This window comes from Ochotona curzoniae, unplaced genomic scaffold, assembly GCF_017591425.1.
Source record: "Ochotona curzoniae isolate NIBS_2020 unplaced genomic scaffold, NIBS_Ocur_1.0 scaffold_4701, whole genome shotgun sequence".
Taxonomy (NCBI): Eukaryota; Metazoa; Chordata; class Mammalia; order Lagomorpha; family Ochotonidae; genus Ochotona; species Ochotona curzoniae.
The window spans coordinates 30,289,313-30,308,286 of NW_024467122.1; the positions used below are offsets into that span (position 1 = coordinate 30,289,313).

Sequence of the window (18,974 nt, forward strand, 5' to 3'; positions counted from 1 at the left end):
TGGAGTGCCAGGTGGTGTGTCAATGTATGTATATATTGTGCAGTGTCCCAGTAGGCTAAACATATGGATCTCATCAACCTTTGTACATTGCTTTATGATGAAAATGTTCAAACCTTTTTCTTTTAGTATTTTTTTAGAGAAACATGCAGTACACTATCATTACTTAGGGTCATCCTACTATGCAATATAGCACAAGAACTTCTGAGTCCAATTTAAAGCTCAATATCCATTAAACAGTGTTTTCTCATCCCTTCTTTGCCTACTTTCACCGCCCTCTAGTCATTACGAAATTTACTGTTAGAAGTCAACTTTTTGAAAATCCTACATATGAATGCAATCAATAGTGCCTCTCTTCCTGTGCTTGATTTACTAATTGTAACCGGTCATGTTGTTGAAAATGACAAGATTGCACTCTTCTGCAGCTGAATGGTCCCACTGTGTGTATGTGCCACCTTTTTTCCTCCCCTTGTCAGTTGATGCCTCCACGTGCAGATGATGTGAAAATCCAGGGGACTCTAGCAGAATTGTGAACACAAAGTCAGCAAAGTTGCAGACACAAAGTCACCATATGATCATCAGTAGTATTTTTACACACCAAAAACAATAGATTACCAGCAATTAGCAATTGGTGAAAAGGAAATTTTAAAAGTCACATTTTATAGAGAGAAGAGAGACAGAAAGATCTTTCGTCCACTGGTTCACTCCCCGAATGGCTGCAACAGCCAGAGCTGAGCAAGGCTTCCAGGTCTCCCATGTGGATACAGGGTTCCAAGGCATTGATTGGGCCATATTCTGCTGTTCTCCCAGGTCACAAGCAGGGAGCTGGATAAGAAATGGATCAGCCAGAACACAAAGCAACACCTGTTTAGGATCCTGGCGCTTGGAGGAGGCTTAACCAGTTAAGCCATTGCACCAGGCTTAAAATTCCCATTTCTAATAATTATAAAATAAAAGACCTTGGGATGAACCTAAACACAAAGGTCACCACTTTCTACATTAAAAACTACAAAACAGTAATGCATGAAATTGAAGAGAACATGAAGAAATGGAAGAACAACCCATGTTTATCGTATAGTGACCTGATGGTTGTATATGGATCTTTAGAAATGAGATAAAGGAGTAGGCATTTGAACTTAAATTAAAATACAGGTTAGGATTCCCACATCTCACCCCCATCAGAGTCCCTGGGCTTAGCCCCTGGCTGCTCCTTCTGGTTCCAGCTCATTCAGATCCTTGGTGGCAGTGGTGACGGCCATAGCCCTCAGGTTCCTGCCACTGGCAGGACACTAGGCAGCAGTGCCAAGCATCCAAGGAGTGAACTGGCAGTAAGAGCTGTCTCTGTATCTGTCTCTCCCTCTCCTCTTCTCCCCCTCTACCTAGAAAAATAAATTTTTTCATTAATTTAAAATAAAAATCGAAATGGGCTGATCTGTGGGTTAATAAATGTCACAGGCCTAGGAGTATTCCAGCAGAGGCATGATAAGTACAGTGGGTTTTTCTCTTGGGGAGGAAATTATAAAATTAAGGTCTCAACTAGTATAACATTTTATCACATATTAGGGACCTCAGTTTTACTCATCTCCATAAATAAATAATGATCATCTTCTACATTCATAAGACATAAGGAATAAAATTAGTGTGAAAAATATTTATGTCCAGCAAGTATTACATGAATACATAAAGTATTTATGCTTACAACTTACTACCAACTCATACTAAAAATGTGTTCTTCTAGTATTCTTTCAAAAATTCCCAAGGCACGTAACAGCGATTAGCAGTTTCTCAATTTATGTCTAATAATTATACGGCAGGTTTGTGAGATATAAAGACATGCCTCATCATGACAGCCTAATATAATTACTTGGTTAGCATTTCAATAGAGATGATAAGGGTTTTTCACGAAGCTTTTCCCTTAAAATGTTTGAACATGTTTAGGATGACTTTGTTAGACACATTCTGGGCCAAAAATCATTACAGCATCTTGACAAAAATGCGATGTTCTTTTCCATTAAACTTCTCTAACAGACTTTTAATCCTGTATGGAAGATACTTGAAGTCAAGCTTTGGCTACGAGATAAAAAGTAAAGTTGCCCTTTTCTCTCAGTTCTTCAGATAAGTGGACACTAGAAATTATAGATAGTTTTGGCAAGAGTTCAAGGGTTAATGTAGCAGATAAATAAAAGGAATTTTCTGTAAATTGAGACCTGCATTATTTCAGTTGTCTTGTCTTTCCTAACCTAACTCATTTAATTCTAAAAAGTAAATACTTAAATTCTTTCTGACAGTGCGCTCAGCTTTTACTATCGTTTATGACTTCAATTATGCTTGATATCACTTAGAACAATCTGCCATTTGGAAATCTCAGTATAGCCTGGAGCTTAGTATTAGATCTGGCTGCTATTGTAACATGTACAGCATATGACATTAATGTATCAAAATTAGATTGGATCATCCCTCCTGGTTAAATTTATTTCACATTTCTTTTGTATTCAGTTAACATAAACCTATTAGGGAAGCTGACACATGGGGATGGCTGTATAGGAAGGATATTTTTAAAGTATTTTGATTAAAAAATGAAATTATAGAGCCATGGCTTTTCTGAGTTGTATAATCTTTTCTGCTTTTTCAAAATGTCACAAAGCCCAGGTCTCCCGTGAGTGCAGTTGTGTGTGTAAATGAGCGTTTGTGGGTGTTTACATATAGACAGGTATGAACAGTTGCTTTGGGTTAAGAGGTGACAGAATTTAACTCCTTTGTTTAAAACATACATAAAGTCTTCTTCCTACCCTTTGATCTGTAAGCCACAATAAAAGGCATATTTCACAAATACATATCACCTGTGTATTTGATCACTGTATAAATATGGATGGCACACATCACTGCTTTTCACTTCTAAACTTGGTCATCTACATTGGTTAAAATTACCTGAACATAATGGAAAGCCCTTGGGAGATACTCACCCAAGTAGACTCAAAGATTGACAGTGATAGAATCAATAAATTTAATATAAGGATAAAATTTGTTAATAAAATTTGTGACTATAACTTAAGACTGATGGACATTAAGTTGATTTTTTCTTATGTTAGTTCCCTAATCTCTCTCTGAGATGACTGATTGTCTCTCTCACGAGTAGCTGTGTGGGTGGGGGTGATTTGATCGATTGTTTTTTAGTGGTCTCGTCTATTTTTCTGGTGTGAGGTATGAGACAGGTATTCTGTATCTGAGATGGGGTCTATCCCTGTGGGCCACATATGGCTTGAGCTGATGACAAATGTAGCCACTCTATGGTGCCCAGCGTGCTTATTCGGGTTCCCCAGGCTGTGGAGTACAGGGTCCACGACTTTGGGCCTTCCTCGGCGTCTTCCCTAGGCGCAGAGGCAGGGAGCATGGAGTGGAGTAAATGGTGCACGCAGGGTGCGTCTTTATATGGGATCTGCTGATGCTGGACTAGGGAGATGTACCCCCGAGGGTGGACAATAGAGGGGGGGAGACGGTGCTGCTAGCGTGCGAGATTTGACGTAGGAGAGGTAGTCTGTATTAGGGTACATCGTTAATATTGATCTGTTGCTATGCTGATGTGGTTCGATTTCATTTTATGGAGGGGCTGTTGGGGTTGGGATGAGTATGTTTTAAGTTTGTTCGTGTTTTAGGATATAGGTAACCGTAGGGGGTAATGTATTTGATTATTTCTGCTAAACTGGGCCTCTTTCTTGAGAGTGAGGAGATGATTATTTGGGATTAGATTCTTTGATTCCGCTCTCAGAGTGGAATTCTACTGGCCTATTTAAATCCTCTCATGTACCACTGCCTGACTGTGCTGAGGTTAATAAATTAATATAAATGGGTGGTTTCTTAATCAAATGGTTCAGTCGGTGATATAATCAGAATTTTTGAAGGGATTGGTATAATGGTGGAGGAGTGTAGTGATGGGGATTTGCCAGGGTTAAATATCTATCTATCATGGGCCGGTATGGTGAATGTTTTCTGCATCTAAATGTTGTTCCATATTGACTATGGAAAAGTGTAATAAACTGTTCTATCAAGTGTGTGGGTCACATGTGAACATGATGAAGTGAAATGCTTTAAAAGTTGCCTTACCTTTTTGCCTTTTTATACTATGTTGTCACTGACTGTGGGACTGTATTTTATAGAGTTGTTCCTAAGCACTACATGTGATTTTCTTGGTTTTCCAGTTGAGACATTTAGGAAATGACGAAGTACACATTGTTTGGTCAGAGCATACTAGAGACTACAGACGAGGAATCATTCCTACAGAGTTTGGTGATGTCCTTATTGTAATATATCCAATGAAAAATCACATGTTCAGTATCCAGATCATGAAAAAACCAGAGGTAAGAACTCCATGTCTTCCATTTCAGTGGTAGATTGTGACTTCCACATGGGCTCATGAGTTTCTTCCTATCTTATAGAAGAGAAATTGGACTAAGCCATCAAGTTGTGAAATTGACTGTGGGAAGGATGGGTTGGAAATACAACACATTGCTAGCTCTATGGGTTGTCTAAGCTTCATTCAAAAGAAGCCAACACAGGGCAAATAGCAAGAAACTGGATTCAAATGGATAGTTAGTTATGCCAGAGTAAGAATTCCTTTGTGCTAAGGTCATAGAAAGACATACCTCTTGTTAACAGAATTGCTATAATGTCTTAAACAATTTTTTAAAAAGTAAGAAGTAATCTTTCCCTTTGGAACAAAAAAATGATTACTAAAATTTTTATTGATGAACCTTGCAATTATTATATGATTTAGTTTTGTTGATAAATGAAAATGTTATGATTTTTTTAACCCAATTCATTTTTGTTACCTTTTTTTACTGTTGAGCATCTTTATGTATAACACTGGGTTGAAGCACATTAGAGCAGAAACATTTTACTTCAAGATAATTAAGGTTTGTAATATGTTAGTATGTTCCTTTGTCTTTTTATCTAAATCAGAGATCATCAAAGTATGAGCCACAGCCTGAATTTCTACATTCCACAATCTAAGAAAGTGTTTTAAATTTTCAAAGGATTCTTCTTATTTAAAAATCTAAATGCTCAACAGAGACAATGTAAGATCACAAAACCTAAAATATCAACTCAGTTGCCCACAGTTCCTACAACTGCCCACCTGCTGGCCATACTCAAACAGAACAGCTTTTGAAATTGTCAGTTTTCTGACAGAAAGAACAATAACTGTAATATCTTTTTCTAATAAAACACTATTGTTTTAGGTCTTATAGTAGAATTAGTATCACCCAAAAATAATAAAAAAGCAACTTGCCTAATGGAAGAAAGGGAATTTACTTCCATTCTTTTATATTATTTAAACTACAAAATGTTGAAAATTGGCAGGGTATATAAAAATCACATAGCCAGTTACAGAAAACATAGTTCTCAAGAATGGATCCCTATGGACCTTTGGCATTTACTGCTATTGTCTGCAACTAAATGGCCCAATTTGAATATAAATTTAAATTCTAATTTCTCAATCAGGTTCCCTTCTTTGGTCCACTTTTTGATGGTGCTATTGTGAATGGGAAGGTTTTACCCATTATGGTTCGAGCAACAGCCATAAATGCAAGCCGAGCTCTGAAGTCACTGATCCCGTTGTATCAGAACTTGTATCCTTTTTAAAACATTGGGTTTTACTCTAATGAATGCCTGCTTCCAAGGTAAGTGTTTCTTTGTTATTATGATCTTTGGGTGTCTGTCAAGATGCACAAATGGTGGAATTCCTCACCAGTGTTTGACTAGTTACGGCATTTGATTGATGTGTCTTCTCTTAGGTGTACTTTTCATCAACACCAATTTCTTAATTAGAATCCCACTATGTACCAATCACTGTACTACTCTGAAGTTATGGAAATAACCAGTCATTGCAAATAATTTAGTTGAGAAAACTCTTTTTCGATATGTGCTGCAAGAGTGGTACATGATCATATTCCAGGAGTAGAGTAGTGGATGACCTTGCACATAGCAGAAAGGGATGCTGGCGTCCAGAAATATGTCTGAGAAATGTGAGGACCCAACCAATCTTAAACTAATAATATTTTACCATTTGGATAAGGTTAAGAGTTTTTCCAACAGAGAAAATATTAACAGAGACGAGAAGGCATGAGAGGGCCTGGGAAGCTTAAGCTTGTAGCTTCTGGAGCCTGAGGGCCTTGCCTCACCTTCCTTAGCTTGTGTAGTCTTGAGCACACAGTTTAACCAGAGCTTCTACTTCTTCATCTGCAAAAGGAGAATGATGATCACATCTGGCTCATGAGGTCCCAGGAAATATACATGACTTTATTGTGAGATTATTTTCTAAGTCACTCACCTGAGTAGACTGTTGTTGGTTTTTGGTTTTAGGGTTTATTTATTTTCAGGCATGGCGCGATAGCATAGTGGATAAAGTCCTCACCTTGCACACGCCAGGATATGGGCGCCGGTTCTAATCCAGGCAGCCCTGCTTCCCATCCACCTTCCTGCTTGTGGCCTGGAATGGCAGTAGACGATGGCCCAAAGCCTTGGGACCCTGCCCCACATGGGAGACCTGGAGGAGGTTCCTGGCTCCTGGATTCAGATCGCACAGCACCAGCCATTGCAGCCGCTTGGGGAGTGAACCATCAAACAGAAGATCTTTCTCTCTATCTCTCCTTCTCTCTGTATATCTGCCTTTCCAATAAAAATACATAAATCTTTTTTTAAAAGTTTATTTATTTTCATTGAAAAGGCACATTTACAGAGAGGAGAGAAAGATCTTCTGTCCTTTGATTCATTCCCCAAATGGCCACAGCAGCCAAAAGCTGAGCTAATCTGAAGCCAGGAGCCAAGAATTTCTTACAGGTCTCCCCAGTAGGTGCAGGGTCCCATGGCTTTGAGCCATCCTCTACTGCTTTTCCAAGCTATAAGCAGGGAGCTGGATAGGAAGTGGAACAGCAGGAAGCTAACCAGCACCCATATGGGATACAGGCACTTGAAGGCAGAGGCTTAGTCAGTTGAGCCATTGCACCAGCCCACAATGAAACAAATTTAAGACTGTTTTGAAGCAGTAACCAGGAACTATTCAAAAAGACCCTTCTGAATTTCTGTGAACCCCATTGAGCTCCCCAAGAAATCAGGGCACGATTGCTTTAATGATGAGACCCTGATGAAGTCACTTCACTCCCATAGGCATCAGCTGATGGAGGCTGACTCAGGATACTGTGCTCATGGTTCAGCACATGTGCCCTCTAAGGAGCCCAGCCTCACTCCCAGTGGCAGACCCTTCCCCTTGGAACAAGGCGAGATAGCTCTGGGCAAGTTCTCCTTTTCCTAATTCACTTTTTCTAAATTTTAAATCTTATTTTCATCTCATATATTCATTAAATTTTTAAAATTTTAATCTGTTTCTTGGAGTACACTTTACAGTTTAATATCTCTTGAATACCTCTAGAAAGATGTATAATATCTGGGATATGTGGATTATTAGCAATGAAATCACTTTATCCCCACTGGCAGCCTCACTGAGGGTGTGCACTTCCTGGACTGTGCCCGTTTCCATAGTTGGCCTCATCATCTTCATCCCGAGACTCAGTGGCCTCCACCATTTCAGTTAAGGCATAGTTGAAAGTGGAACAAGGAGGAGGGTATGGAAGAGTTGGCAGTTGTCGGTGGAAAAATACACCTTAAGTCTTTTTGAAATGTGGTAGGTAGTTGAAATTAGATGCTAATGCAGAATCCTCTTTTGCCTCATACCAATTTTTTGGGTAAATATAAACTTTCTGATTTGAGGTAAAAATCAAGTCTAATGTAAATACCTCAACAAATAGTTAACAGAAAATCAGTGTTGGAGGTATTGTTTCTTCTATAACCAATTTCATGTTCTTCTATTTCACATGTTTAATATACTAAAAGTATACAGTGAGAATACATTGGTTATTAACTTGAGCTTTGTCTCTTTACCTGTGACTATAGATGTAATATCCATCTCAGAATTGTTGTAAAGATTAAATAGACAGTGAAATTAGATGCCCTTAAATTTACTATTCTAAAAAAAATCTCGATGTGCTTAATAAATAAGTTTTTATTGTATAATGATTATTTCTGTTACATATAAATATTACAAACAGCATAAAACAATTGCACCCGACCTCAGGAAATTGCTTAGTTGGGTTTTCACAAGGCTACTTCCAGCAGATCGTGGAAAATGGAATTAAAATGTTTATTTCTGTGCAAAGTATTTTTAATGCTTTTATAGGTTTTCATAATGTGAACTTTCAATGGACTTTTTTGGAGACGCCCTGTTGTGCACAGATTTTTTTTAAAGGTTCTTGCACTAAAATAAACTTACATTTTAATTTTTGTTTTGACAAACTTTCTGAACTCTAGTTACATGCTTAGTAAGTAGAGGTTAATTGATTGGGTTCAGTAATCAGACTTGATATTTTTATAAGTTGTGTCGAGACATAAACTACATTGAGAGTATCCTAGGTTAAACATAATTTGAGGTGAAAATAATAAGCATGCACACTTTACAAATAACAAATCTGAATAGTATCTACCTGCAAAATTGATTCTGGAAAACTAAGAGTAAAAACAATCAGATTGATCAAGCAAATTTTTTTTAACTTTGGCACTTGAATTTAGAAACTGCAATTGTTTCTTCATGCTTTAAATATGATTAGTTCTTTATATGTGCAGGTTTTGCATTCACAGATTGAAATAACCGTAGACTGAAAATGTTCAAGAGAAAATGATCATACTTGCATGTATGTTCTTATTTCTTGTCATAATTCCCTAAGCAATACAGTTTACTGTTCACATATATCTATTTTAGGTATTATAGCTAATTAGCAAGGATTAGAAATATGTACCTAGGTTATATGCAAACACTGTATCAGTATACATAAAGGACTTGAACATCTGTAGTCTTCTGGCACCTGTGCGAGTTCCTGGGACCAGTCAGTCCCTGACTGTACCCCCAAAGTGAGGTGCTACATAACAGATATCCCTGGCCTTTCTCTCCTGATTTGAAAAATGTATAACCAACTGCCACATTATTGAGAGAAAATTACTTTATATATAGCTAGATTGCTTGGTGTCCAAATTTAGAGTTTATGTGATAAAATACTTTTGTATTTTAAGATACAAATATAAATGTAACATCTATCTTAATTTTATATAATCTCAAAATATACATGAAATTATAAATGAATGTTTTTAGCAAATCAAGTTTTCATTACAGGAAAAGCATGCCTTCTAGAACATATCAGTAAACTTAACAGAAATTAAGGTAGAAGTAAGCTTTTTTAAACCACCAGAGTTGTTAATTTAATCCTCAAGAGCAAGGGGTTAAAAATGTAATAAACTCAATTGTATTTGGATAATTGTATGATTTTGTGAGTTATTTTATGCTCAAAGTACCCACCAAGATTCCACAGCATAAATTGTGCTATTTATGATCATTAAATACAGTTTAAATTTTATCCTAGGAACATCTTCTGTAACTATAAGTCTAATGTTGTTCACTAAATGAGGACAATATTGATTGTCATATGCTGCTCAAATCGATCTTGCTGGCAGCCAGAATTACAGTAATCTGTCAGTATTGATGACTGTCTTTCAGGCTTTGAAACCTCTCCTTCACTTCACTTGTTTTTTTCTTGCATTACTTGTATTTCAAAAGCATTTTCCTGCAACCTCTGATATTGTCAGCTAGGTACACTTTTTTTTGACTGCCTCTTGAGCTCAATTTGTTGGTTTGCTCATACAATTAGAATTGAACTGCAGCCCTGGGGAGGCCAGCGAGGCCAGTTCTGGGCAACCGTTGAACCAGCGAGGTATTTCGGGTTGGCTCTTAGCCTTTATCAGTGACCTGTTCAAAGAATGCTGCTTTTGGTTTTGGTTTTTGCTGTGGAATAGTACTTGCACAGCATTCATTTCATGACCTGACCCATCGTGATTCTGTCCCTTAAATTAAAAAAATTTAAATGATTAATTTTTTTAACCCTAAATGTATTTTGGTTCTGGCTTCTGAATGTAAAAATTTCAAATATGCTATCATGTACTTACTGTTTAGTTTTTAATATCAAATATATGTAGGAAAAGTGAGAAGTAACAGTATGTTGTGTTTGTCATAGTTCTTAGAGAAACAGACCCAGCAGGAAGTGCATAGTGCTTTCTCAATGTGAGACTTAGTTCCAGGACCTCTGGTGGACACCCCTGTATAGAATAATGTAACATTCCAGGCCGGCCAGGGCGTGCCCACGAGTGGGGCGACTGGTCCTGAGTGTGTGCACCTGCCAGGCAGGGCGCATTCTTCCCCCTGGAGCAGAGCAGCTTGGCGACCCAGGCCACCCTTGGGGTGTGGGCCAAACCGCCAGGGCTACCCTCGATGACCCCAGCCCGAGTCCCAAGGCTTCTCCCGGGAGCTGCGGGGGCTTGGAAGCAGGTCCTATCGGTGCCCAGGCTAGGGCAGGGAGGAAGGAAAGCAAGGGCTTGGCCTTGGGGTCCTGCTTTGGCCTGTGCAGTATTTATTGCTAAATTATTGTCCAGGAGGGGCGGCGCTGGGCCTGGCCCCCGGGTATTTATTGCTATACGTAGTGTATGTTTGTAATATATAAGGTTTTCTTTATTTTGTATTTAATCAAAAAACACCTTTTAAAAAGAGATTTTAAAAAATAGTGTAACATTTGCATATGGCCTATATCTATCCTCACAGCACTTTAAATCATGTCTAAAATATTTATAATGCCTAATAATCTGTAAATGCTGTTTAAGTAGTTACTATATTGTATTGCTTAGGGAGTCAGCACAAGAAAAATGTTCGTTGTTTTTCCAACTATTTTCAATCCATATGCTTGTGTGTGTGTATGCATACATATATTTGTGAGAGGGTAGACAGAAAGATGTTCTGTGCACTGATTCGCTCCGCAAGGGGCCACAGTGGCCAAGGCTGAGCCGATCCAAAGCCAGGAACTCCGAGCTTCTTCTAGCTCTCTCATATGGGTGCAGGGTCCCAGGCCACAGCAGGGGAGCTGGATGGAAAGGGAGCAGCCAGGACACTAACAAGTGCCCATTTAGAATTCCAGTGCTTGCAAGGGGAGGATTAGCCAACTGAGCAATCATGCCAGGCTGTGTACTTTACTTTCATGATGATAGAACTTCATAAAACCTCTTAGGAGGAGCTTCACTATTGCTGTGATTTCATGTTAGAAGAAAATGAATTAATTGAGAAACTACATGATTTTTTAATCTACTGTCTTTTGTTTATAATTTTCTTAGAAGATAACATCAGTAAGTATGGGCTGTCCTTTATTAGGTTTGTAAAGAAAAGAGAGTGAAGGTGCCTAACGCAGCATGGTTGTAAGGATTGAATGATCGAAGTGTACATTTTTTACATCAACAGGCAGGTTTTCTCTCTTAACCCTCCAGTCTCGTCCTTCTCACTGGTTTGGGTGAGCATACTGCTCCCTAGTTCCACCTTCCTTTGCCCTCATCCCTATCACACTGTTGCCCAGGACCTTGGTATGTGTCCAGCTGGAGCTGTGTGCATCTTAGCCCTAAGTGCACTTTTCTTTCAGGCCTGTGTATTTTTACCTCCACCTGTACTTTTTCTTACCTAAAATACTCATTTTTTTTTTTCATTACTGAAATAAAATAATGCCTTGTTTAAAAAACCAATTTGGGGGTTAAGTGTTTTTTAAAAAATCACTTATTAGTGAGTATAAGATGCCACATCTCTTATCAGAGAACCTGGATTCAATTTTTAGCTCCATTTCTGATCCCAGTTCTTGCAAATGCACATCATGGGAAACAGTGGGTGATGGGCCAAGTATTTGAGTGCCTGCCATCCAGAGGGATTACTTACATATTAAGTTTTTAGACAAAGAAGTCTGGCTTTGCCCTGGCCTAGCCGTTGTATGCATTTCAAGAATGAATGAACAGGTTGAAGATACCTTTCTTCCTGTATCAAAAAACTGAAAAGTAAATAGTTTTGTTAAAAATTCTCTCACAAGCAAAATTACTCATACTGTCCAAAAATGTTTTTAATACAAAACTTACTATGTATGTACATATAGATATTACTATCTCCTTAGTCTCCTTGTTTCAGTAACTTCTAGTACAGTGCCAACCATAACGTAGTAAGCTGGTAATTTAGTATTATAAAAATAAGAGTGGATGGGTTCTTAACTATTCATCTTTTTCTACCAATTTTTATTCATTTATCAACATGCTCTAACGGTTCAGTCATATTTTTTGTTACTTATGTTGCATTTGTTTTAGTTTATTTGAGAAAGAGACAATTTCCATCCTTTGACTCACTCCCCCAACTTCTTGACAGCCAGGGCCAAAGCCAAGAACAAAGAACTCAGTTTCCCGTTCCCACTTGGATGGCAGGTTTCCAATTGCTTGGCTCTTGCCTCCTGTTGTCCACATTAGGTAGAAACTGGGCCTTTGCTGTGCTAAAACATCCCCTTGGCCTGCCATCCATATCACCTGTGTGTACAGACAGTCATGACCTCGCAGGGGCTCTAGATGGGTGCAGCCATTCTGCAAGGGCAATTCAGTATCCTGTACTACTTCAGCTGTGATTGGTTCAACTGTTATTTTCAAAGAATGACAGTATAGACTTGCTGCTGTTACTGGGTTCTTTGGAGGAGATTTTTTTAAAAAAAAACAATCATTACAGGAATTTCTTTGTTACAGACTTTTAAAAAATATTAACTTTGGCCTAGTAAATCTAACTGAATCTTCTCAAATCTATAAAAGCAATAAATTTAAATACCTCTGATAAATAATAAATTATGATAAAGATTAATCTGTAGTTAAATTGATGTGTCCGAAAATAGCATTGCTTTAATGTTCTCTGCAAGCAACCTTTTTTTTTTCAAAGTGATGTATTTATTTTTATTGGAAAGGCAGATCAGATTTATGAGGCAAACGAGAGACAAATCTTCCATCTGTTGGTTCACTCTCCAAATGGCTGCAATGGCCAGAGCTGGACTGATTTCAAAGCCAAGACCCAGGAGCATCTTGTGGGTCTCACATGTGGGTGCAGAGTCCCAAGGTTTTGGGTCATCCTCCACTGCTTTCCCGGGCCACAAGCAGAGAGATAAATCAAGTGGAGCAGCAGGACATGAACTGGCACACATATGGGATCCCAGATCTTGCAGAATGAGAGTTTAGAAATGGAGCCATCGGGCCCGGCACGGTGGCGCACGTGGTTAAGTCCTCGCCTTGCACGCCCGGGATCCCATATGGGCGCCGGTTCTAATCCCGGCAGCCCCGCTTCCCTTCCAGCTCCCTGCCTGTGGCCTGGGAAAGCAGCCGAGGACGGCCCAAAGCTTTGGGAACCTGCACCCATGTGGGAGACCCGGAAGAGGCTCCTGGCTTCGGATCGGCATAGTATCGACCCGTTGCGGCTCACTTGGGGAGTGAATCATCGGATGGAAGATCTTCCTCTCTGTATCTCCTCTCTGTATATCCACCTTTCCAATAAAAAATAATAAAAATAAATCTTTAAAAAAAAAAAAAAAAGAAATGGAGCCATCATGCCAGGCCCAAACCCATCTTTTTTTTTTTTTTTTAAATTATTTGTTTGAAAGCCAGAGTTACTCCCCTAATGCCCCAATGCTGGAGCTGAGCTGGTCTGAAGCTAGGAGCCAGGAACTTCTTCCAGGTCTCCCATGTGGGTGCAACAACCCAATGACTTGAGCCATCTTTTACTGCTTTCCTAGGCACATTTAGCAGCGAGCTGTACTGGAAGTAGAGCAGCTGGAACTCAAACCAGTTTTATAGTGTAATATTACTAATGATAATATCTGTAGTAAAATAATTTATGCAATATGTCTTTAAATACGAATAGCGATTTTTAAGACATTTAAAATTTGTGAATTTTGGGCCCGGCACGGTGGCGCAAGTGGTTAAGTCCTCGCCTTGCATGCCCGGGATCACATATGGGCGCCGGTTCTAATCCCGGCAGCCCCGCTTCCCATCCAGCTCCCTGTCTGTGGCCCGGGAAAGCAGTCGAGGACAGCCCAAAGCTTTGGGACCCTGCACCCGCATGGGAGACCCGGAAGAGGCTCCTGGCTTCGGATCGGCATAGCATCGGCCGTTGCGCTCACCTGGGGAGTGAATCATCGGACGGAAGATCTTCCTCTCTGTCTCTCCTCTCTGTATATCCGCCTTTCCAATAAAAAATAAATAAATAAAAATAATAATAATAATAATAAAATTTGTGAATTTTAATGGAAGGGGATGCCAGCACTGCAATAGGAGGCTTAACCTAATTTGCCCATAGAGCCAGCTCATGACAGCCTTTTTTTTTTTTAAAGTTTTACTAATATGGACCAATGCTAATTTTTTTCATATATTTATAAGAGCTCACAAAAGTGGCCTTATTGCCTTGTTAATTCCTAGTCCTTTATCAGTTTCAATTCTTAGACCTATTTTAATGTTTGTCACTGATGACAAACATATTAGCAAAAGTGCTAAGCAACTTTGGATCATTCATTTATTCACCAAATATTTATTTGTTGATGTCTTCCATATTGAAATTACTGCAAGAAAAATGCAAAGATGAATAAAGACCAAATCACTGCTTTCGAAGCGTTTGCAGTCTGATGCCAGAGAGGGCTGTGAGTGGGTGAATGAAATACACTAGTAAGGGGCCAGCGGCAGGGATACATAGGACAGGAAACGTGATCGTGAGGGGGAAAGGAGGAAAAATAAGAAATTCGTAATAGCTCTGCCCAGAAAGCATGTTCTGTTCCTTTCTTCAGAAATGTGTGGGGCAAGGATCAGGGAAGAGCTTTTCATGGTAGAATAGGGCAGGAAGACATGATCTAGACAAGAAACTCGGCTCCCGGTGAGTAGGCAAAGGGAGGAGTACTGGCAGCTGAGGAGTAGGTCTAAACCAGGTAATGCAGTCAGGCAGAAAGCACGCTGGTGTTAGCCTGGCTTTCTAATGTTCCTGACTGCATTATAAGAATACTTAAAAATGTTTATGGAAAATAGAATTTTTAAAAATTTTGTGGTGCATGAAAACTTTGAGATTGTACATGTGAAGCATCTTCAAATTTGAAACAGAATGCATGTTGTGAATAAACGTATTTCAAATTTTTTGCACTAAACTAAATGTTTCTTTTAATTGCATGTTTTCATGAACATGCAGTAGCCAGTTTCCATGGTGAAAACTCCTTGTGTTTATATGCTTTCGACCTGTGGAATAGCATAGCAGAAAAATTACCAGAAAATCTGAATTGTGTTTAATGGTTGAACAACGTCTGATAGAATCATGGTACTCTTCATTCGTCGCAGTTTTTCATGTTTTTCCTGTGAAATACTTTTCTGCATTGTGTTTTCATGCAATACCAGCAAAGGAAATATAAGGTACTTCAGTAAGTTTGTGGAAAAGAGAAAAGGATGAGTTTATTTTGGTACAATCGTTTTGTAATATGCATAAGCATATATATTTAAAAATATGCACAGATTTGAAAAACTTTTTTACACCAGAATAACTCTTACTTTTACCTTGGTGCTTTATCCTCTTCTTACAGTAGCGTGCTGGCTTCCTGGCCAAAAAAAAAAAAAAAAAAAAGCACTGCCACCGTCTTATCTGTTTTGTCAAATCCAGTGTGACAGTGTCGTCCACATATGTCAGTCTACACAGTTGGGTTATCTCACAGTGGGCCAGAAGGGAGATAGGGAACTTCATCAGGGCCTGGGCAGACTGTTGCATAAAACAAACTTTCTCTTCTCTTGCACCATCTGCATTTCCCTCTCATGTGGCTAGAACAGAGATGTTCTTGTTTTTCCTGTATCAGAACCCTGTGTTATTATGTCATGATAATGGTAAACTGGTATACCCACATTATTATTCACCACCCCCACTGCAGATTTTACAAATTGTATGTTAGTCTGTGTGTAAATATAAAAACCACCATAGATTCAGATGCTATTTGGGGATTTCAGAGAGCAAAGGATAAAAAATGTGAAGCTGAAATTAGTGCTTAAACTAGTCTGACGTAGGAATTGAAGTGCTTTTAATCTATTCTTTTCATCTTTCGAAACAAAGGTTTTTGATAAGTGAATTTTTAGTAACTCAATGAAATTAAAATTAAGCAATGGGTCAGAAGTCTCCCTATTTTCTTTTAACTGCTTTTCCTCTCAAACACTAGAATACAGCCCATTGAAATCTTAACTTTAGCTTGCCAAACCACTGTTACCGTCCATCTGTTCATGCCAATTGTAAAGGAGGTTCAGTTTTTAGTGAAGCTTTGCATTTCACATAAGGTATGTGAAGTGAAATTTCACAAGGGACATGATGGATCCTGATTCCTAGTGATAAACCTTTGGGGCCATCAGGGTTGGCATATGGCTCAGGATGATATGAAGGCTTGGGTTCCCTGGCTTCACTTCTTTGGCGTGAAGCTGATAAAACCTGGCTCTTGAGTATTATTTCACTGGACACCAATCATGGGCAGCAGGAACTGCCCATTTAACTCTCTGTGGGAAGGAAGCCCAGAGAGCATTCACAATGGTACCATTGTCAAGTTGCAAACTGCTCAGAACAGCTTGACAGCACTGGGGGGAGGGAAGGAGGTTGCTTTACTAATTGCTGCTCAGAAAAGAGAAAGAACAAAAATAGCTGTCGTAGAATTGATGTTTCTACTTTAACTTACTCTCTTGATAAGACTGTTGACTTTTATTTGGCACATCTCCATTATCAAAAAGAAAGCAAATGAGTATGTTTAAGCAACCACCTGTAGTAATTCCTTGTTATGCCATTATCTGTTTTCAGTCCAGTAGATTTTATAGTAGAACAGAATCCTGTTCTGTGGTGTTTTTTATGTTTAAACTTTTTCAGTCTTCATAAGAATTTTATATGACAATAGATTAAAAATCTCTGCAGTACATATGTAAGTTTATAAATGTGGTTAGGTTCCCTTACACTTTACTGTTTTAGAATAACCAGCGTTTGAATACATATGAACTGTATTAATATGGAAATACAAATTAACTTTCTGCATAATAGTTGCACATGCTAAATAATCCATTAAAGGCAGATGAATCAGTTGATCATAAGGTTAAATATTGGAGTAATGATTTAAAAGAGTAGCTGGGTACTTTTACTGATGCATGGTGCCTCATTAAATTCTGTGCAGCTTGTGTATCTTGAAAGGTAAGAGCTGCTTCCTTTTCTTATGAAATATGGTGTGCCCTAATATTTGCATAAACACTCCTTGGCCCTTCCATTTTGTTGTTGTCTTATCAACAGTCAGTCTGATGCACAGAAACCTCGTTTACCTAAGAGAAAATCAAGCTGGTTTTCAGCCACCAAGGAGTCTGACTCACCACGTTTCCGTAGATTTTTTTTTTCAACTAAAGTTGACTCAATTATAGTGTTACAATTTACGCAACATGCCTTTAAATAGGATCAGAGACTTTTAAGAAATTTAAAATCTAAAAAATTTTTAATGGAATGCTCTTGTTAGATTTGGGGAAATCAGATGCATGTTTGGTAAAATTAGTAAGTCTGTAAAATTCTCCAGTGTTCTATCTCCTCAGGTTCCCTTTAGTGATCTTAGTAAATGGGTACCAGTGTAGTATTTCAAAAACAGTGTAGTATTTCAAAAACAGTAACTCATTGAATGCCCGTTCTTCCTTTTACTGCAGAATAGATTATATTTAAGTCAAGATTAATGGATAGATTTTGATGTTCAAGTCCAGTGTCTAAGCCTGCGTTCCCTGGGGGCATATAGTGCATTAGTTTAAGCCAATATACTGCTGATCGTGGATCCTATGACACTGTCCTAAATGACAGTTTGCTGTACTTTGTCACTGCTTACTATGATAATAAAATCACTTTTTTCATATTCCTGATAATTATAGCATTTAAACAAAATCATAATTAAATTAGTGCACATTTAGGTAGAGATAACACTTAAGTAATTGCACACTGTAAAATTTCACTTGTTTGGTTGTTTTTTTCCTTTTTCTAATCTGACAGGGTCCATGTTTAGCATGTAGTTCAAAATGTCTTGAAATTTTTGTTCCCAAAAGGGACACCATAAGCCAGTTACGTTTCTAGTGTTTTTTAAACTGTTACTCTAATACTAGTGATTTTCAGTATTCTCTATGAAAGTGACAGTATTTTCGTAGGGGTTATCAAAAATAAGAGTAAAACTTTTAATTTTTATTATTAAATTGGAAGTCTAGATTAGTTTACCCTACATTGTTTTGTTTGATCTACTCTCATGGAAATAGTCTGTCTATCAGTGTGTGTGTGTTTACGTAAAAGTGCTTTTTGGAAGCCACTACTGAGTATTAGATTATTAAATCAGGAAATATTTTCAGAGCCTTTCAGGTTTAAATTTTAAGTCTATTTATTGAAGATTAATCTTTTAAAATGTATTTACATGAAATCTGGTAGAACTGGACTTACTACCAATTTTTTAATGTTGTCTTTAGTAATTGACTGATTTATGAGCCATTATATATTGTCCAAATTTTATTCAACTCCAGCTTTCAATAATAGGGCTATCCTCACACTGCCTTAGCACCTGTTATGGATTTTGAGTCATCTGGCAGCCCATGGGACTTAGATAAAGAAGTACCAGGTGTCCTGCCTGTCTCCTAATTGAGATGCAGTGAAAACAATATAGACTTGGCAATATGGTTAAAAGGATGGATTAAAGCCCAGCTTTGTCTGCTCTGACAAATCACAGCTTTTCCTTCATGGTGTAGATGGTATCAACATACTAAAGAATTTCATTAAGGTAAGGTTTATAAAAAAATAAACAATCTGCCAAAACCTGTTGCAGACTTTTGAAAGAATTTCTGTTAATAAGGTATAGGTAAACAACATTAACACCAAGATTCGTGATATCTGTTTAGGGGAATGATATTTTCAATGCATGTGAGTGAGGATGCATGTCTCATGACAGTTATAAAGGAAAAAAATGGAGTATCCCTCCCCTCTGCCATAGTTTTTAAAGATACTT

General features: G+C 38.2%; 1 protein-coding gene across 6 annotated transcripts in view; it reads left to right on the top strand.

The window, feature by feature from the left end:
* Positions 1–18,974, top strand: part of RALGAPA1 (Ral GTPase activating protein catalytic subunit alpha 1) — a 195,868-nt gene that overhangs the window by 156,316 nt on the left and 20,578 nt on the right. For all 6 annotated transcript variants that reach the window (XM_040968824.1, XM_040968825.1, XM_040968826.1 and 3 more), the window contains 2 exons: positions 4,194–4,352; positions 5,494–5,621. In XM_040968824.1, the coding sequence (XP_040824758.1) occupies positions 4,194–4,352; positions 5,494–5,621 (287 nt within the window). The remainder of the gene's footprint in view (positions 1–4,193; positions 4,353–5,493; positions 5,622–18,974) is intronic.